Source organism: Salmo salar, chromosome 06, assembly GCF_965601325.2.
Source record: "Salmo salar chromosome 06, fSalSal1, whole genome shotgun sequence".
In the NCBI taxonomy this organism is placed as follows: domain Eukaryota; kingdom Metazoa; phylum Chordata; class Actinopteri; order Salmoniformes; family Salmonidae; genus Salmo; species Salmo salar.
In genome coordinates, this window is record NC_138296.1 from 54,066,075 (window position 1) to 54,087,238 (window position 21,164).

Genomic DNA, 21,164 nt, shown 5'->3' on the forward strand with positions numbered 1-21,164 from the left:
TTCACCACACTGTCTGTGTGGGTGATCCATTTCAGTTTGTCAGTGATGTGTACGCCAAGGAACTTGAAGCTTTCCACCTTCTCCACTGCGGTCCAGTCAATGTAGATAGGGGGGTGCACCCTCTGCTGTTTCCTGAAGTTCACGATCATCTCCTTTGTTTTGTTGACGTTGAGTGAGAGGTTGTTCTATTCGTTTCTGTTCTACTCTATTATGTTCTGTATTGTTCTATTCTAACTTGCATAGATGGACAAGGTGTACTTTTATAGAATAGTTATCAATGTGTGGCACCATTCGGCCATTACTTGTTGTTATTTGCATGGAGGTGGTCTCCTTGGGGGAGGATAAAAGTAGTTTGCTTTTACTGCCACCTTGTGGTGAGATTATAACACACAGAGTAGTGTAATCATAAAGGAAGATCTTAGATTTATACATTGGGTTCTGTGGTGGGTTTTTTTATTACATGAGTACATTTTAATTTTTGACATGCATATCAATTTAAAAGATTCCTCCTCTTTAAACACCCGCGCCAGATCTTGCGGGTTTCAGATACTTAGCAACCTGCAGGTTGTATCTTAATTACAGCCAATCAGAATATTCTAAATGTAGTAGGCGGACCAACCACATTGAAGAATTCAGGCACCAATTTTAAACCGTCATCAACACAAATCACTGTGACTTATAAATAAGTGATCGAAGATATATTGCCAGCAATTACATTTGCTAACATTATTTAAGGAAAGAAAACGTACAAAATATTTTCCATTGCGAGAGTAAAGTTGTAGCTTTCCTTCGCTGAACACCTGCAACTAGCTACAGTCAGTACTTTAGCTAAGTACAGTAACGTTACAGTAGCTACCTTCGATGTAAACTTTGCATTTAGCTAGCTTCGCCAAAATGCCATCTCGTGTTGACGATTATGAGGTGTTGTATACCATAGGATCAGGGTCTTATGGCAAATGTCAGAAAATACGGAGGAAATCTGATGGGAAGGTAAGTGTTTTGCTTTTTACAGCGTGCACTGTACTGTACCTAGGTAGCTAACGTTAGAAGCTAGCACATGTAACTTAGCTACCTGTCTACAGTAACGTTAGCGAATGTGATCGACCAAATATATGGTTCGACTTAGTGTAGCTAACGTTTATGCTTACTAGCTAACTTTAGCTAGCTAGTTAACGTTAGTTAACATGGCCACTAGCTTAATAAACTCAACTCCATTGAGTTCACTAAGTAAGTCACCAGGCCAGGCACGTTTGCCTCTGGGCTCTTGAGACAAAAAGGGGTTCCAAAATTGACAGAAATCCTGTCCAAAAATGACCTCATTAAACAGAAAGGGGCACACCAGACATCCTGATATCTATGAACAAAACTAAATCATAAGTTATGTTGTTTACCTAAAACGGAGGATTTGGTGTCATATAGCTAACGTTACAACATTCGCAGAGTACGACCCTGCCTCACACAGGAAGCAGCGCAGGTCCAAATCCAGGCACTTGTCATCTCCCGTCTGGATTACTGCAACTCGCTGTTGGCTGGGCTCCCTGCCTGTGCCATTAAACCCCTACAACTCATCCAGAACGCCGCAGCCCGTCTGGTGTTCAACCTTCCCAAGTTCTCTCACGTCACCCCGCTCCTCCGCTCTCTCCACTGGCTTCCAGTTGAAGCTCGCATCCGCTACAAGACCATGGTGATTGCCTACGGAGCTGTGAAGGGAACGGCACCTCCATACCTTCAGGCTCTGATCAGGCCCTACACCCAAACAAGGGCACTGCGTTCATCCACCTCTGGCCTGCTGGCCCCCCTACCTCTGAGGAAGCACAGTTCCCGCTCAGCCCAGTCAAAACTGTTCGCTGCTCTGGCACCCCAATGGTGGAACAAGCTCCCTCACGATGCCAGGACAGCGGAGTCAATCACCACCTTCCAGAGACACCTGAAACCCCACCTCTTTAAGGAATACCTAGGATAGGATAAAGTAATCCTTCTAACCCCCCCTTAAAAGATTTAGATGCACTATTGTAAAGTGGTTGTTCCACTGGATATCATAAGGTGAATGCACCAATTTGTAAGTCGCTCTGGATAAGAGCGTCTGCTAAATGACTTAAATGTAAATGTAATGTAAATGTTATGTATGTGAACCATACAGCATTTGGTGTAAAACAAGTAGCTGGTTAGTACCTAGCCTTCAATGTATATGTTTATTTGCCATCTTTAAAGTATGTTCCCAACGTCATGCATTTCCTGTGAAACCTTAGAAATTAAATAGCATTTGGCCAATCAATAAATGCTTAGTTTTGTGGCGTTTGGGTTTCATCATAGATTCTAGTTTGGAAGGAGCTGGACTATGGCACAATGGCTGAGAGCGAGAAGCAAATGCTGGTGTCCGAGGTCAACCTCCTCCGTGAACTGACGCATCCAAACATTGTGAGATATTATGACCGCATCATAGACCGGACCAACACCACACTGTACATCGTTATGGAGCACTGCAAAGGCGGCGACCTCTCCAGCCTCATCACCAGATGCATCAAAGAAAGGTGTGTGTTTTGTGCTGTCGTGTTTACTTTGGTTTCCTTGTCCATCCATGTATACAGTGCATTCGTAAAGTATTCAGACCCCTTCCCTTTTTCCATATTTTGTTACATTACAGCCTTATTCTAAAATGTATTAAATTCTATTTTTTTACTCATCAATCTACACAGAATACCCCATAATGACAAATCGAAAACAGGTTTTTAGAATTTTTGGCAAATGTAGTAAAACTAAACAAATGCTTTACATAAGTATTCAGACCCTTTGCTATGAGACTTGAAATTGAGCTCAGATGCATCCTGTTTCCATTGATCATCCTTGAGATGTTTCCACAGCTTGATTAGAGTCCACCTGTGGTAAATTCAATTGATTGGACATGATTTGGAAAGGCACGCACCTGTCTATATAAGGTCCCACTGTTGACAATGCATGTCAGAGCAAAAACCAAGCCATGAGGTCAAAGGAATTGTCGGTAGAGCTCCGAGACAGGATTGTGTCGAGGCACAGATCTGCAGCATTGAAGGTCCCCAAGAACACAGTGGCCTCCATCATTCTTAAATGACTTCCTAGAGCTGGCCACCCGGCTAAACTGAGCAATCAGGGGAGAAGGGCCTTGGTCAGGGAGGTGACCAAGAACTCGATGGTCACTCTGATGGAGCTCCAGAGTTTCTCTGTGGAGATGGGAGAACCTTCCAGAAGGACAACCATCTCTGCAGCACGCCACCAATCAGGCCTTTATGATAGTGGCCAGACAAAAGCCACTCCTCAGTAAAAGGCACAGGACGGCATGCTTGGAGTTTGCCAAAAGGAATCTAAAGAACTCTCAGACCATGAGAAACAAGATTTTCTGGTCTGATGAAACCAAGATTGAACTCTTTGGCCTGAATGCCAAGTGTCAAGTCTGGTGGAAACCTGGCACCATCCCTATGGTGAAGCATGGTGGTAGCAGCATCATGCTGTGGGGATGTCTTTCAGGGACTGGGAGACTTGTCAGGATCAAGGGAAAGATAAACGGAGCAAAGTACAGAGTGCTTCTTGATGAAAACCTGCTCCAGAACGCTCAGGACCTCAGACTGGGGCGAAGGTTCACCTTCCAACAGGACAACAATCCTAAGCACACAGCAAGACAACACAGGAGAGTTTCTGAATGTCCTTGAGTGGCCCAGCCAGAGCCTGGACTTGAACCAGATCAAACATCTCTGGAGAGACCTGAAAATAGCTGTGCAGTGATGCTCCCCATCCAACCTGACAGAGCTTGAGAGGATCTGCAGAGAAGAATGGGAGAAACTCCCCTAATACAGGTGTGCCAAGCTTGTAGCGTCATACCCAGGAAGACTCAAGGCTGTAATCGCTGCCAAAGATGCTTCAACAAAGTACTGAGTAAAGGGTCTGAATACTTATATAAATGGGATATTTCAGATGTTTTATAAATTTGCAAATCTCATTATTTTATTTTATTTGTATATTTTTTTTTACTGTTTTTTTTTTTGCTTTGGCATTGTGTGTAGCTTGATGAGGGGGAAAAAACGACGTAAGCAATTTTCGAATAAGGCTGTAATGTAACAAAATGTGGAAAAGGTCAAGGGGTCTGAACACTTTCCGAATGCACTGTACATATCTCCAATGGCCATCCCTCTCTGACACCTAGGTAGCGAACGGCGACTACCCACCCTTTGTGGGTGTTGAACACTGACCTCCCAGCCTGTAGGCAAACTCTGAGGGTTGGCACAACTAAAAAAATATATACAAATTGCATTTGGCATGTTCAAGGTAACCGTGTTGGTTGGTAACTCTGTGTATGTTGTGTTCCTGCTGGCCAGGCGTTACTTGGAGGAGGAGTTCATCATGCGAGTCATGGTACAGCTCACTCTTGCACTGAAGGAGTGCCATCGCCGGAGCGATGGTGGGGCCACAGTGCTGCACAGAGATCTCAAGCCCGCCAATATCTTCCTGGATGTTAAGCAGAATGTGAAGCTCGGTGACTTTGGTCTCGCCAGAATCCTGAACCATGACACCAGTTTCGCTAAGACTTTCGTCGGAACCCCTTACTACATGTCGCCTGTGAGTCAATAGCAAAAGCAAAGGCCATCATACAATTGGGAATCCTATGATTATGGTTTTAAAAGTAAAACATTTTTTTTCAACCAAATACTCTGGTTTGCTTTCTTTTTTGAACACATATTTATTGGATTTTAGTAAATTATAAAGTAGTTTGACAACTGTTTTAAAGCATTTAAATTATATCAAACTCAATCGTTTATCTTTTCCGGTGATGAAGACATGGTGTCTCATGGTTTGGTGGGGAATGCAAAATGGGTCGACTTTGAACACCTATTTCCTGAATGTTTTGGTATTCAGGTCCAAAATGTCACTTTCTGACCACTTCTTCCATGGACAAACATGTATGGAAAGTTATGTTTAAATCAAAAGGGATGCTGTCAAAAAGTGATGCAATTCATATGGATTTGCCCATTTTCAAACAGGACAAATCAACATAATTTGTACAGAAAAATAAAAAAATACAACAGCCCCTCCCTCCCACCCCATACTTAAGTTTTCTAATCAATCTGTCCATGTGTGGACAATTCCATATTTTACAGGAACAAATGAATCGCATGTCCTACAACGAGAAATCGGATATCTGGTCCCTGGGATGCTTGTTGTATGAACTCTGTGCCTTATCGTAAGCTACCTTACCGGTCATCTATATTCTTACTAAATATCCCTCAGTCAATGCCTTAGACTAGAGTCTGACGCATGTTTCTTCCATCAAGGCCTCCTTTCACAGCTTATAACCAAAAAGAGCTGGCAGAGAAGATCCAAGAGGGGAAGTTCAGGAGGATCCCCTACCGGTACTCAGAGGAGCTGAACGCACTCCTGTCCAGAATGCTCCATTTAAAGGTTTGGAATATGTTTCACGGCACAGAAAATCTCCATCTGAAGTTTAAGTCATCTTGTGAGCAACTCCTCACTGCAGCATACCTGTTGGAGATTATTATTGGTCTCCATCTCCAAGCACATTACCATGCTCAAAATACAATTTCAATGTCAAGAGATTTTAATCCTTCCTGCCCACCATTCTACTCTTTGTTGATTTGACTGTTGTTGTGCCTCGTTACCAGGACTACCTGAGGCCCTCGGTGGAGTCCATTCTCCAGAGCAGCCTGTTGGTGGACGTGGTCACCGATGAGCAGAGGAGGATGCAGGCGCGCAACTGGAGGAGGTCGGCTGATCCAGAGAACCCAAAGCCAGCCGGGTCTTCAACCTCCCCGACCGCTGCGGAGCTGAGGCTCAAGGAGCAATTGCTGCGGGAGAGGGAGAAGGCCCTAAAGGAGCGCGAGGAGAGGCTGGAACGTGAGTGTTTACCCTTATCAGGATTAAGCTTAATTTTGTTCTTAATTGAAATTTCAATTCACTTAAGTTGACTGAATTGATTCAACCCCAACCCTGGTCCCTATAATGTCAGAGTCACAGATGATACCCCTCTGGTGTTGAAACACGGATGTTTTTTTGAATCAGTGTTGCTTGGTGTGGACTACTGAAACATCTATAATGATTGTTGTTTGTAGTCAGTGTGTCACTGGCTATGCTACTGAGTGTTTATAGACTGAATTGTTTGTAATCTGTGGAAATTTTATGCTGTAACTCTTGTGAATTAGGCTTACATTGTAAATAAGAATTTGTTCTTAACCGACCTGCCTAGTTAAATAAAATAAAAAAATATATTCCTCCTACAGAGCGGGAGCAGGAGCTTTGTGTTCGCGATAGACTATCGAATGAGAAGCTTGCCAGGTAAACCAAAGCTCCCTTGGATCACTTCACTTGAAATGCAGCAAACTGCTGTTTTTAATGTCACATTAGACTAAATGCTAAGGCTTTAATCCTCCAAGATGTGTTAATGCTACTTTCCTTCACGCTTTGGTGTCATAATCGCATTCCTTGCTATAAAACTGCAAGAGGGTTGGCTATACTCTATTTTGACTCCCAACAATTTATTTTAATTTCAGAGCGGAGAGTTTGTTGAAGAGCTGCAACCTGGTAAAACAGCAGAAGACCCTGCCACCACTCTATTCCAATGACATAGGTATGGGAGTCCAGCGAAAAACCAGGAAAAGGGAAGATACGTGATTTGCTTCTTTATTGAAGTTGAACAATATGATATAGTGTAGCCATGTTTTCAGATCAAATAAAAGGGGAGGGAACACATTTAGGTCACTTTAAGATACCTGTGTTTTTCTCTGGGCAAATTACAAACTTGAGAATTATTTTGGTAACCTGACTAATCACTGAGGCATCATCCTACATATTACGGGAGGGTATTTTATCTGCAAATGATGTCGCGTTCAATAAAACCTTTTCAACATGTGTAACTTTTTGCCATCTTGGCCCCTTAGATGTGGGAGAGGAGAATGTCCCCCCTGAAAAGAAGGTCAGTTTTGCCGGAGACAGCAAAGAGAACCAAAGGCCTGATCAGAAGCAGAGTGAGAAGAGCCAGGAGCTAGGGCTGAAGAGGAGGCTGCAGGCAGCCAACCTGCGGGCCCAGGTCCTGGAGGAGGTGGAGAGGAACTACCAGCTCAAGAGCAGGCAGATCTTAGGCATCCGCTAGCACCAGGAGAGCCTGCTGTTTAGGGCCTGATTTATCAGTGTCATGTGAATGGATGTCTGAGGTATGTCCCAGAAGCTACTGGTCTCTGCTCAGTCTTTCTGACTAATAGACAGTTTTAGAGCTACTGAAAGCTAGTGGTCATACCTTTTAGGGAAAATATGTAGCTTTCATTTATTTGTATCATAGTGAGTGATTTGTACTGTGATGAAATTGCGAAATATTGGATACCAAATAAATGTTTTTTAGTGGTGTGTTTGTTTTTTCCACCTCGACATTTCGAATGTGTTGATGTTAGACTGAATTGCACTGAAGTTATGATGCTTTGTACATACTGTGGCATTAAAAATATATTTGAAGGGCTGTGTTGGTACAGTATCCAGAGATGTATAAATGGGTGTACACTCCCACATACACTGCTGGAAATATGTAAATGTTTTGCAAATATGAGTTTAGGAATTGGGAAGGGTTGGCAAACGTTGAGGCCATTGTTTTCTGTTAAAAAAGACACTGGTGACCCAACAAATGCCTGTTTAGGTGGAATTGTTATCTGATTGACATTTGTCTGTTGTGCTTTGTTGTTCCTTTGCCCTTGGCTTGTCTCCTATTATTCATCTCAAATGGGCATGATGGTTAGGCCTACATGAGGGTCAGCTCTTGCTACACTTTTCTAAATGTTTCATTTTATGTTCTCAGCAGTTTGCAAATAAATGTGACCATGTAAATTATTTGGGAATATAACATGTAGGAAGGAGTGAGTGTCCTCTTGTGGAGGAAGCTATGTAATCAGAGATTGATTATTGTTGAAGAATGTACATTCTCTTTATTTCGAAATTAAAGATTTACGTTAAATGCATTGATCTCATTCTCACCTAGTAAGGTTTATCTGTTGATTGAGTACGGTTACATGCACACAATAATGCCATTATTGTGGATAGTCAAATTAATATAATAGTTCGATTAAAACGTTTACATGCTTTGCAAGAATAACGATTTCCCTAATCCTGTTTACATGGACACATCTGAAATCAGGGTACCAGACAGCACTCTGTTTAATGCACAATGTCGATCAAAATAAACGTTCTAACACAGCGATCATGTTATTTTTGGAAGCATATATGATTCTGAGTTCGGACATATAAAATGTGTATGTGAAAACTACTTAGACGAATACATTCAGTTCCGAACTCATTTCACTCCCACTAAAGTGGAAGGCTCGCTCGGCTCTCTAGCACATGCGGAGATCGAATGCACAGCTGGAACGCCAATTAAGGTGTTTACGTGTCCTAATAATTTCCTCTAGTTATCAACTAGTAGATACAGTGCGGGTAGGCTACCTACATTATGAGATTAATATGGATAAGAGCGATATTATTTGAATTTGTTAAACTGCAGCCAAGCATCGGTCTTCATGTCACCAGAATAAGACAGTCGATATTTATTGGAAAGGAGCGTCAAGCTCATTACTTTGCACATTCACCACCCTGTGAAGTTCAGAATGTATTTCCTCTAGCCAAATACAGGGCTTCCAAAACTCGGTCATGGGGCCCACTCTGGATGCACATTTTGTTTTTCGCCCTAGCACTACACAGGTGATTCAAACAAAGCTTTGATTATTTTTGATCCACTGTGAAGTGCTAGAGCAAAAACCAAAACGTGCATCATGTCGAACGAACAAATTGTCGACATTTATAAAATTGTTCCAGCGTTTCATGTTTTCATCAGCCCGGTTGTGACTTTTTTTCATGAATCAGGTGGCGCAGCAAAGCACTGAATCTCAGTGCTAGAGGCGTAACCACAGACCCAGGTTCGATCCCGGCCTGTATCACAACCGGCCGTGATCGGGAGTCCCATAGGGCCGCGCACAACTGGCACAGCGTCGTCTGTGTTAGGTGAGGGTTTGGCCGGGGTAGGCCATCATTGTAAAATAAAAATGTGTTCTTAATTGTCTTTCCTAGATAAATAAAGGTTAAATAAAAATGAATCAGCATGAATGAAAATGTGCATATTTTCTTTATGGGGATTTTAGAATATTCTATAGCTAGGTTTCCAATTGGATGGAAACCTAGCTATAGATATACACTATATACAAAGGTAAGGTATGTGGGCACCCCTTCAAATTAGTGGATTTGGCTATTACATTTACATTTTAGTCATTTAGCAGACGCTCTTATCCAGAGCAACTTACAGTAGTGAATGCATACATTTCATTTTGTACTGGTCCCCCGTGGGAATCAAACCCACAACCCTGGCATTGCAAACACCATGCTCTACCAACTGAGCCACACGGGACCACCTGGAGTGACAGGTGTATAAAAGCACACAGCCATGCAATCGAGCACACAGCCATGCAATCTCCATAGACAAACAATTGCAGTAGAATGGCTGTGCTGAAGAGCTCAGTGACTTTCAACGTGGTGCTGTCATAGGATGCCAACTTTCCAACAAGTCAGTTATTAAAATGTCTTGCCCTGCCCTGCTAGAGCTTCCCCGGTCAACTGTAAGTGCTGTTATTGTAAAGTGGAAACGTCTAGGAGCAACAATCGCTCAGCCGCGAAGTGATAGGCCACACACAAGCTCACAGAACGGGACCGCGGAAATGCGTTATCTGGAGTGATGAATCATGCTTCACCATCTGGCAATCCGAAGGACGAATCTTTGTTTGGCGGATGCCAGGAGAACGCTACCTGCCCGATCGCTACCTGCCAACTGTAAAGTTTGGTAGAGGAAGAATAATGGTCTGGGGCAGTTTTTCATGGTTCGGGCTAGGCCCCTTAGTTCCAGTGAAGGGAAATCTTAATGCTACAGCATAAAATTACATACAAGAAGATTCTGTGCATCCAACTTTGTGGCAACAGTTTGGGGAAGGCCCTTTCCTGTTTCAGCATGACAATGCCCTGTGCACAAAGCGAGGTCTGTACAGAAATGGTTTGTCGAAGTCAGTGTGGAAGAACTTGACTGGCCTGCACAGAGCCCTGACCTCAACCCCATCGAACACCTTTGGGATGAATTGGAACACCAACTGCGAGCCAGACCTTATCGCTTTAAGCAAGTCCCCGCAGCAATGTTCCATCTAGTGGATAGCTTTCCCAGAAGAGTGGACGCTGTTATAGCAGCAAAGGGGGGACCAATTCCATATTAATGCCCATGATTTTGGAACGAGATGTTCAACGAGCAGGTGTCCACATACTTTTGGTAATCTAGTGTACTCTAGATGTAAAGGGCTGTAGTAGTCAGCGTCTCCCACAAGAGGTAATCATTTCTCCTCATCCTTTCATGTTGGAATGGTTGAACTATCGTTCAAAAGTGTCTGGAGAAATCTGCAGGTGAAGACGTTCCTCCAAAATGAATCCTGTATGGACCGCTGTTTGGGTTATTGCTTGTCAAAAAAGATACACGGCAAATAACAAAATTATATTATAGAATGTTGTGTGTGCTGAATTTGCACGTTGTGTTTACAATACCACGTTGGTAATAAGGCTTTATTTGTTCGACCGAATGGGAAAACATTCATTGATCATTTGAAATAAGAACAGGATCAAAAATGTTAGCAAATATATTTGATACAGATGTTATTAGAAACTCTAGCTAGGTACCCTCCTAGCTAGCACCAATGCAACCAGCCTGAAAACAATGACCAGTAGAAACTGCAGTCATTTTCAATATTCTTAGTATTGATTTAGGAATCCTTGTAAGTATTAGCTAGGTAGCCACTTGTTGTCCTCCTATTGAAATCGAACTTTAGTTCATGAACTAGCACGCCAGCTACTTAACCCTGTTGCCCAAAGCTAACGTTACAAGCAGCCAGCTGGCTTCATCTGGCTAGTGAGGCTTGACCGGACCGTGTTATGAAGCTAGCCACAATAACGACTAGCCACAATAGTGGAATTTGCGGTTCGACTTCAAAATAAAACTCCCTCTTTGAAAGTGACGCAAATGGTTACAATTGGTGGAATCATGCCATATTTAGGCTAGATAAAGTTAATCAAGGTTGGCGTGTTGGAATGTGGAGAAATGACATGGGGTATAAGTCTACTTTGTTAGACTCACAAAACACAACTATCAAGAGTTTACGCAAATATTAGCGTCGTAACTCTTATTGCAGGACTTTGGCTGTGGGAAATCACCTTCCCAGTCAGCCTTTTGTGCATATTGACATTCATATTGCACTGTACAGCCTTATCTACGGATTTGGGATCAATTAAATGGGTTATCAGTCTGCTTAGTACCCAAGTGCTTTTTTCCAAAGTCCTCCTCAGAGTTATCAGACTCCAAAACATCCATGTTGTATTGTTTTTCCTCTGAAAGTGTTCAATACACATAGTAGGTTGACTGATACAATACATGTGGCTCATTTCACAGTGGTTTCATATTCTGTGGGTGTCACTGAGTAGACTGATACCCAATGTCATTGATCCACAATCCATAGGGAAGGCTGTACAGTGAAATAAGTATGCTAAACGAGGTTGGAATGTTGTTATATAAATATATCAAATGCAATTATAAAGTCTAATGCATCCACAGTGTGATTTCAACAGATTTCTCTCAATGTAACTAATTGTCTTTTGTTGAATTTATATGACACATTCCAACCTCGTTTAGCATGATCTATTCTATTATGGCATCAAATTTACTGAGGCTTTTATTTTGAAGGCAAACCGCAAATGCAACTATTGTCGCTAATCCTTATTGTGTCTAGCTTCACATAGGTGGGTCCGACCATCATTAATCAGCCCGATAGTTTGGGGGAGTGTGTCTGTGTTGAAGTGCAGCAGCAGCAGCAGGTGCGGGAGACACAACTTTACCAGCATCATAGCATCATGAAATGCGAGTGATGGTGTAATAACTACGTAAAACAATAATTATGTGTTCAATTATTATGTGACGTCTAGTCATATATAGGTCCTGATTGGTCAACAAGCTAATTTGGTACGTCAAATAGCGTTATTTTATGTGTATCTTTTTTGACACGCAATGACCCAAATGGCGGTCCATAATCCTGTGACTGTGTGATGGCTAGGATGCGTTCTAAATTGTTCAATCTACTTAAGTATTGCTAGGAAATTTTCCCTCGCAAATATTTTTTTTTTTAAAACAGATGGAGAAATAACATGTCAATTTTCATTTAGATCTTTTCAGAGCAGGTGTAGGCTTCTTTTCGGTTTGTAATTGTGCTTAACAAGTAGTCTAAGTAAACTAATGTCTATTGGGTGGAAACAATTTTGTTAGCGAACAAAAATAAGACAACGGGCATTGTGGAGATGCTATACACCATCCTTAAAAACAAGGAGTCACAAAATGTTAGATGATAGATGATTCCAAAAGACGACCTCGAAATATTTGCTTTACGCCTCGGTGCCTATATAGCAACGCTCGGCTCCGCCCATGTAAAATTATTGGAAAAATTGACCAACCAAATTCTACTTTATCCATAATAACCAATAGAAAAATACCAGGGCGTTCCTCATTCGTTGTGGAAACTTTACCGGCTCGGGTGCAAAGTTTCAGCCGTCTGCAAATCAAAGTCTACGCTAACGTTTCTGAACTATACCACCGTCTTCTAATTTTCCCAGTTGGCCGCTTTTGAGGAACCAACATCGTTTTTTGTTGTTGCTGTATCTGGAATTGCAGTCGGTTGTAAAATCGTACAATAATGACGAATTTGTAGCGAGTATATACATATTTACAATACCTGATGGAATCCCATCATATGCTTCCAGTCTCGATTGGCACGCTACAGATAGCTACAGGCATATTGTAAGCTAACTAGCTAGCTAACTCAGTTATCTAGCTAAACAAGTGACCAGCGGAGAAAAAATGGCTTGTGAGCCTAATCGTGTGCGGCTACTATGCATGCTTTCATTGACATTTGTTTTTTTTATTGTGGAGGTAGTCGTCAGTCGGATCACGGCATCTTTGGCAATGCTGTCGGACTCCTTTCATATGCTATCGGATGTCATAGCGCTGGTTGTGGCTTTGGTGGCGGTGCGCTTCGCTGAGAAAACGCAATCGACAAATAAAAACACGTTCGGATGGATCCGGGCGGAGGTGATGGGAGCTCTCGTAAACGCAGTGTTCCTCACAGCTCTCTGTTTCACCATTATCTTGGAGGCCGTCGAGCGATTCACCAACCCACATGAAATCGAGAAACCCCATGTAGTAATCGGTGTGGGGGCTGCCGGGCTCCTGGTCAACCTCCTCGGGCTGTGCTTGTTCCACGGACACGCAGGTGGTGGACACGGGCACTCTCACGGAGGAGGCCATTCTCATGGAAATAAGAAAAACAAGAGGGGTAAAATATGCAAGTCAGAAAGACCGAATGGATCATCAGGAGAGGAGTCCAACAACCTGGTGGGAAACCATAACAGCCCGCCTAACGGCGTGGACACCGAGAGACGTAGACATGGTAAGTTGTGTAATTAATTATTCGTCTTTTACAGTAAGTAGCTATACTGTCAACATAATGTGTGGATGTAGCTACTGTACTTGTCTAGCTACAATCTTTTCACTCAGAATTTGACCCTTTGGCGCCCGGTGATACTGATATATTTTTCACCTCGGGTTCATTGTTCTACTATGAATCCTATCAAGACAACTCATCATTATAATATCAGATATGAAACAACCGCACTAGCCTGTCTCAGGTTTTATGTTTCATCGATTGAAATAAGATGTTATATTATTGGGGAGTGGGGGCAAACAGAGCACACACCCGCATAATCTCACACTGACAGGGATTTTATTCAAAGCACTGAAATTTGAAGGCCTACTCAGTATGGAGTGGTCTTTAATCCAAAGCCATCTCTGTGGTGTTCTCGTTAACCCTTTCATATGTTTGCCTTTGAGGAGAGACATTCAACACAGCCAGTCTCACATGGTCTTGGCTGGGTTTCTTCTGTATTGTAGATGGATCAATATCCACTACCGTCTCAAAGGTGTAACTGGGCTAATGTGGGTCTCCTGACTTGGGCATCATCAGTATATCTATCATATGTTGCCATTTACCAGACAGACCAGTGGCTCACAAAGAGTAATGGTTGGGCAGAGGCACAATGACAGCTGTAGTTTTTAACAGAAACAGTGATAAGGCTATTTTCATTGTAATATTGGTAGGCGTCAGTGACTGGTATCAGCAGTGACTTGATACAGAACAATGTGGGCCATGACTATGCCTATTCTGCACACACCATTTTGAAATGCCTTTTGCAGAGGCCATGAGAGTGCACGACAGACCCTTTTAATTGAATCTATTATCTCAAGGAACTGCCACCATTCTTTTTGCCACTTCAGGAAAACAATTATTCCCATTTCTGGAGAAATATTAACAGGTTCTGCCTCTATGCTTGTCTGTAAAATACACAATGCTTCATAAAACTGTGCCCCCTTTGCATGCTCACCAAGGGTCAGCCTGCAGATGTTTTACATGGTGGCAGACGTGTCATGACTTGTTACAAAACCAAAATTGTGAGAGTCCCAGCCATCCAGATTTTATCTCTCAAATTACATTGAGTATTTGAAGAGAACAGTCCAGGCTTTGAAATCGTGACCTTATCAGAAGACATGTAATCTGTATTGTCACTACTCGTGCTTCTACATCCATAACAGGAAGTTGTCTTCCTTCACAAAACCCACATATTATAAGTGGTTTATATACTACCAAAAAAAGTGGTTAATATAAATCCCAGTCAGAGGCCTTCAGTGATTCTTGTCACCAATTGTTTTATCATATTAACAAGGATATCATGGTGTAAACATGGCAATCCACCAGATTCAGATAATGACCATGATCTCCTTGCTGATACTAGGGTCTGTGAGCTGAGAGCTGCCCTCTGCCTCCTGTTGGGACAGAAAATAGTTAAACCAGGAGACTGTAAGTTTCCCCTCTACAATGGGCCTGTCAGGCTCTGCCAGTTTCAGTAAATGGATCCCATTTCTCCCTCCTCCATATGCACTGATTGCTGCGACCTGGCCATACATCATCTCGAGCAGTGACATGGCCGAAATCCCCCGATTCAGCCACACCATTAGGCCCTGATGAATTACCCCTACGTCACGGAGTGCCAGGACAGAGGCTATTAGCCTAGCGCTGGTTCTGGTGCCATTGGCCATTATGTAGCCGTATGAGTCGTAGCGTAGTGCTAGGCAATCAAGCTGTCTGCAGACATTAATTGAATTTCCTCAAGGTGTTAAGCAAGGGAGTCTGTTGTGGTCAGTTAATTTACTGGCTTCCACCACCATGCCGGTTGTAGTTCATTTCCAGAATGGGAACTGGGAAGGTGATGTACTACGGCCTACATTCTTCTCTACGTTGAAGTAAATGGTTTTAATGAATGTCTTAGCTTCTTATCAAGGTGTTGCCTCGGGCAGCCGTAACTTACGGCACATCGACCATGTCCTCCAAAACCTCTGATGCAGTCATCAATCATTATGGTTTGTTTGGGTCAGTAGTTGGATGAGGCAGCTAATAAACCGCAGCTGGATGTCATTCAAAATTAAGATTTCCAGTCATTCCTCGTCTTTGTAATTATCAGCATTTTCTTTTCTCCATCCCATTGATGCAAGAGTCTCTGCCATTCTTCCTATCATCCTCTCAAATATGTTTTCTCTGTTCAAATACTAGAAATGCATCCGTTGTACCTTCCTTGAAGTAATCTCGGATCTGAATTGGTTCTCATTGAGGATGGTGGTCACCTTGCTTTCACCTATCCAATCACTTATAGATCAATGCTGGTAGCCTAGTGGTTAGAGCGTTGGGCCAGTAACCGAAAGGTTGCTAGATCGAATCCCCAAGCTGACAAGGTAAAAATCGGTCATTTTGCCCCTGAACAAGGCAGTTAACTCATTGTTCCCCGGTAGGCCATCATTGTAAATAAGAATTTGTTCTTAATTTTTTTCATTTAACTAGGAAAGTCAGTTATCTCAAAGTAACTAGGAAGGATGCATTTCTAACAGGGCTGTGCTTTTGCACAACCGCCCCCACCCCCCCTTGACTTCTTTAACCCCTTGTCCCTGTCTTTTTCCTTCAGAGATTGTTCGCAACGACGGCGAGGTGCATATGAACGGCAGCGCCGCCTACGAGGACATTGACCACAGCCACGACGAGGCTTCACTCAACATGCGCGGCGTCTTCCTGCACGTGCTGGGCGACGCCCTGGGCTCGGTCATCGTGGTGGTCAACGCTCTCATCTTCACCTTTGTGTGGCGGCCGTGCCCGCCTGGCGAGACCTGCTTCAACCCATGCCACTCGACAGACCACCCGCACGTTAACCACACCCTGGTGGACCTGTCCATGGACGGTAACAGTTCTAGCTTTCAGCGGACCATGGTGGGGCCATGCTGGGTGCTTTACCTTGACCCCACACTGTGCATCATCATGGTGGGTATCCTGCTCTACACCACCTACCCACTGCTCAAGGAGTCTGCGCTGATCCTCCTGCAGACAGTGCCCAAACAGATCGACATGCACCGCCTCAATGAGCGGCTGCTCTCGCTGGACGGCGTGCTGGCCATTCATGAGCTGCACATCTGGCAGCTGGCGGGCTCGCGCATCATTGCCACGGCGCACATCAAGTGCCACGACCCCACGTCCTACATGGACGTGGCCAAGCGCATCAAGGACTTCTTTCACGACGAGGGCATCCACGCCACCACCATCCAGCCCGAGTTTGTCACGGTCAATTCCGAGTCAAGCGCCTCCCTCTGTGAGCTCTCCTGCCGGACGCAGTGTGCCCCCAAGTTGTGCTGTGGCGCTGCAGACAAGCAGGGTGTTGCCGGCACTGGTCCGGCAGGCGAGGGGAAGGTGCTGGCGGCCTCTGCAATGGAGGTGATCAGCGAGACCCCAGAGGGAGCAGCTGGAGCCGGAGCTTCAGTTCTGGAGCAGGCGGCTGCTGCAGTCGTCCAGGTGGTCCCCCGGACCCCGGAGCCCGAGGTCATTATCACCCGAGAGGTGGAATCTTCTCTGTGAGACAGACCGGACACAGTCGGAGGAATGATAGAATCACTACTAAGTGGATGGAAGTTTTTAAAAAGTGCGGGCCAAAGTCGACAGTGGGTTGTCGTGTGTACAGCGCTCTCTGATTCTGGAAACACTGGTAGGAAAATGGCTCCACTACCGCGGTCTTGTTCGAAGACACCCTTTGTCCCAGCCCTTAACCCTCCCACTGCCTACCCACTGCCAACCCCTCGCCACCTCCTCACCTCTGACCCCCTCAACTGACGGGGACGCGGCCTAGTCTGGCCTGCTGCATGTGTATCCTTCCCCACATTAGCGCCGTGTTGTGATGCGTCACTGTCGTCCCATCCCTCCACGGTGTCTCTGTGCCAAAGCTTCTCAATGCAGGACAGAAGGGAGACTCCCCTCAAGTACCATGAGCTAACACGACACCTGCTAGGCCAAGCACACCTGTCTACTCCGCAGGTCTTTTTGTTGATCTATGGACTTTTTATGCATAATTGTTTTTATTTTTTGGGGATAGGCTTTGAACATCAATTTTCTTAGCCTTGGCCCCACAATGGAAAAAAGTTATTACAATTTTATTTTATTTAAGTTATTAGTAATGATGTATAATTTTCTCTGTAGATGCATTTATAATACACTGCTCAAAAAAATAAAGGGAACACTAAAATAACACATCCTAGATCTGAATGAATGAAATAATCTTATTAAATACTTTTATCTTTACATAGTTGAATGTGCTGACAACAAAATCACACAAAAATAATCAATGGAAATCCAATTTATCAATCCATGGAGGTCTGGATTTGGAGTCACACTCAAAATTAAAGTGGAAAACCACACTACAGGCTGATCCAACTTTGATGTAATGTCCTTAAAACAAGTCAAAATGAGGCTCAGTAGTGTGTGTGGCCTCCACGTGCCTGTATGACCTCCCTACAACGCCTGGGCATGCTCCTGATGAGGTGGCGGATGGTCTCCTGAGGGATCTCCTCCCAGACCTGGACTAAAGCATCCGCCAACTCCTGGACCGTCTGTGGTGCAACGTGGCGTTGGTGGATGGAGCGAGACATGATGTCCCAGATGTGCTCAATTGGATTCAGGTCTGGGGAACGGGCGGGCCAATCCACAGCATCAATGCCTTCCTCTTGCAGGAACTGCTGACACACTCCAGCCACATGAGGTCTAGCATTGTCTTGCATTAGGAGGAACCCAGGGCCAACCGCACCAGCATATGGTCTCACAAGGGGTCTGAGGATCTCATCTCGGTACCTAATGGCAGTCAGGCTACCTCTGGCGAGCACATGGAGGGCTGTGCGGCCCCCCAAAGAAATGCCACCCCACACCATGACTGACCCAACGCCAAACCGGTCATGCTGGAGGATGTTGCAGGCAGCAGAACGTTCTCCACAGCGTCTCCAGACTCTGTCACGTCTGTCACATGTGCTCAGTGTGAACCTGCTTTCATCTGTGAAGAGCACAGGGCGCCAGTGGCGAATTTGCCAATCTTGGTGTTGTCTGGCAAATGCCAAACATCCTGCACGGTGTTGGGCTGTAAGCACAACCCCCACCTGTGGACGTCGGGCCCTCATACCACCCTCATGGAGTCTGTTTCTGACCGTTTGAGCAGACACATGCACATTTGTGGCCTGCTGGAGGTCATTTTGCAGGGCTCTGGCAGTGCTCCTCCTGCTCCTCCTTGCACAAAGGCGGAGATAGCGGTCCTGCTGCTGGGTTGTTGCCCTCCTACGGCCTCCTCCACGTCTCCTGGTAGCGCCTCCATGTTCTGGACACTACGCTGACAGACACAGCAAACCTTCTTGCCACAGCTCGCATTGATGTGCCATCCTGCACTACCTGAGCCACTTGTGTGGGTTGTAGACTCCGTCTCATGCTACCACTAGAGTGAAAGCACCGCCAGCATTCAAAAGTGACCAAAACATCAGCCAGGAAGCATAGGAACTGAGAAGTGGTCTGTGGTCTCCACCTGCAGAACCACTCCTTTATTGGGGGTGTCTTGCTTATTGCCTATAATTTCCACCTGTTGTCTATTCCATTTGCACAACAGCATGTGAAATTTGGACAGTTTGAAAAGTGGACAGTTTGATTTCACAGAAGTGTGATTGACTTGGAGTTACATTGTGTTGTTTAAGTGTTCCCTTTATTGTTTTGAGCAGTATATTTAGTTTGGATGATAGTTTTAATTTGTGAAATTTTTCTGAATATTTGATGAACCATCTATGCTGTAGACTTGTTTTTGAAACTATGTTTTTAAAAAAAAAATGAATTCTTCTCAGACTTTTTTTCTGGCCTTGAATCTGTTTCAATGGCAGTTGTTAGTTGAAGGCAGATGCTGTGTAAAAACCTCACCACGCCTATAATTCAAATTGCTTTGAAATAGCACTGAGTACTGTTCGCTAAGTACTGTAGGTTATCTTGTATCAGCAAACTTCAGCAACCGTTTTATTCAAAAACAACAAAATCGGATGCCTTGCAAGCCTGGGGGTCTATCACTGAAGAAAATGTGCACTACAAAATGTCAAACAATATTCTGTTTTAAATCTCTGCTGGAGAGCCATCGGATGGGTTGTTGAAATTCATACTAATATTCCTCATGAATGTGTTGGGGAAGGGACCTAGTCAAAATCCATCCTGAATGTTTTTACAGTGTCCAGAGTGCTTCTGCTGCAACTTTGCATGACCAAACTGAAGTGTGTTCTTTCAGCCACAGAGCTTCAAAACGAGCCAACACTGCTACAAAACAGTAGCCCACTTCCTTGTTTTCTCAGATAGCGAGAATAACTTTATAGATTAAATGAAATGTCACTGAATCTATTCCTTTCTTTCTAGTGAATGGATTTGTGAGGCTTTATGTGCCGATGTAGAGTTATCTTAGTGGCCTTTTTAAATGGGAAATCTGATGGAAGGAAATTCCCTCATTCATTATTATCAACACAAAGATATCATTTATATGTTGATTCAAGGATGCATTTCAGATTTCCACTCAAAGTAAATGTGTATGCAATATAGAATAATTGTATTGGGAAATGTATTTTGACACGTTCCTTTGTTTTGGAAATGTCTGGTTACTTTTATTGTGTCTTTTGAGACTCAAGCTCTCTGTGCAAATTGAGGTATGTGTCATTCGTTTTTTCGGATTTTAAATATGACATGTCTGCCGATGTGTTTTTGATATATTACAGTACCTGTCGAAATGTGCCATTGTGAACATTTTAAAATGGCTGTTTGGTACAGTTGTTAAACTGTTGTTTTGCGTAATTTTTAAAAATGGGTTTTTAGATGTGGTTTCTTTGGACATTAGGTCTACCCTTAATCTCACTCCCAGAAACCTCTGCCCAAATGTGAGTCAAACTTGGCATTCGTTAGCCAATACAGAAAGATTTGGAGAAACTCCCGGCGCATAGGCATCGCTTAATCCACCAACCAATCATCTCCCACAATACCTTCTCAGTATACTAGCACGCCACAATCTTCTGAGTCGCTAAAATAATGACAAGTAAGATCACTCCCATAGAATTCTATGGTCGATCCCACAAAGGCCCACTTTGAATTGTTTATGGAAATGTGTCTTCTGCATTTAACCCAGCCCTTCTGAATCATAGAGGTGCGGGGGCTGCCTTAATCGACATCCACTTCATTGGGGCCAGCCTTACTGTTTATGTATCAGACGTGCGTGCACAATAGCCTGGGGAAGAGGTTAGTTCTACCCTTAAAGAGCGACTCCCCCTAAAAAGCAACTTCTCCTATGTGGCATCATTGAGTCGGAAACATTTATTGTAGTGTCAATTTGTTTTGTTATTCAATATCCCTATGGGGCTAGTTAGGGACAATCAGTAAATGACAATGTACACGGGCTATCCAATGTCAAACCAACTTTGTCACGGTCGCACTTCAGCCGGCTGAAGCTAATTGGCAAGTTTGTCTAGCACTAGCCTAGGCGACTTCAAGACACAATTCCTGGTTAGACTTTGAAGTTATCTGGAAGTGTGAGTGACTAACTGTGTACTGTTATGTCAGAGTGAATTAAGAAATGCTTGTCACGTGCACACACACACAAGA

General features: G+C 43.8%; 2 protein-coding genes across 2 annotated transcripts; both read left to right on the forward strand.

Annotated features, from left to right (window-relative positions):
* Positions 1-598: 598 nt before the first annotated feature.
* On the forward strand, positions 599-8,221 carry LOC106607573 (serine/threonine-protein kinase Nek2). Its single transcript, XM_014204643.3, has 9 exons — positions 599-990; positions 2,314-2,531; positions 4,347-4,587; positions 5,127-5,209; positions 5,301-5,427; positions 5,649-5,880; positions 6,264-6,318; positions 6,534-6,610; positions 6,921-8,221. Exons 1-9 carry the CDS (start codon positions 895-897, stop codon positions 7,130-7,132), a joined length of 1,341 nt encoding a protein of 446 aa, XP_014060118.1. The 5' UTR covers positions 599-894; the 3' UTR covers positions 7,133-8,221.
* Positions 8,222-12,613: 4,392 nt separating this feature from the next.
* LOC106607574 (proton-coupled zinc antiporter SLC30A1) lies at positions 12,614-20,347 on the forward strand. The gene is made up of 2 exons (XM_014204645.3): positions 12,614-13,535; positions 16,156-20,347. Exons 1-2 carry the CDS (start codon positions 12,947-12,949, stop codon positions 17,091-17,093), a joined length of 1,527 nt encoding a protein of 508 aa, XP_014060120.3. The 5' UTR covers positions 12,614-12,946; the 3' UTR covers positions 17,094-20,347.
* The last annotated feature ends 817 nt before the right edge of the window (positions 20,348-21,164 follow it).

Excerpts from the sequence above, each read along its gene's own strand:
- LOC106607574 (XM_014204645.3), top strand. The coding sequence starts at position 12,947 with ATGGCTTGTGAGCCTAATCGTGTGCGGCTACTATGCATGCTTTCATTG. Across the intron at positions 13,536-16,155 it reads CACCGAGAGACGTAGACATG|AGATTGTTCGCAACGACGGC; the intron begins GTAAGTTGTGTA and ends TTTTTCCTTCAG.
- LOC106607573 (XM_014204643.3), top strand. The coding sequence starts at position 895 with ATGCCATCTCGTGTTGACGATTATGAGGTGTTGTATACCATAGGATCA. Across the intron at positions 991-2,313 it reads GGAGGAAATCTGATGGGAAG|ATTCTAGTTTGGAAGGAGCT; the intron begins GTAAGTGTTTTG and ends GTTTCATCATAG. Across the intron at positions 6,611-6,920 it reads ACTCTATTCCAATGACATAG|ATGTGGGAGAGGAGAATGTC; the intron begins GTATGGGAGTCC and ends TTGGCCCCTTAG.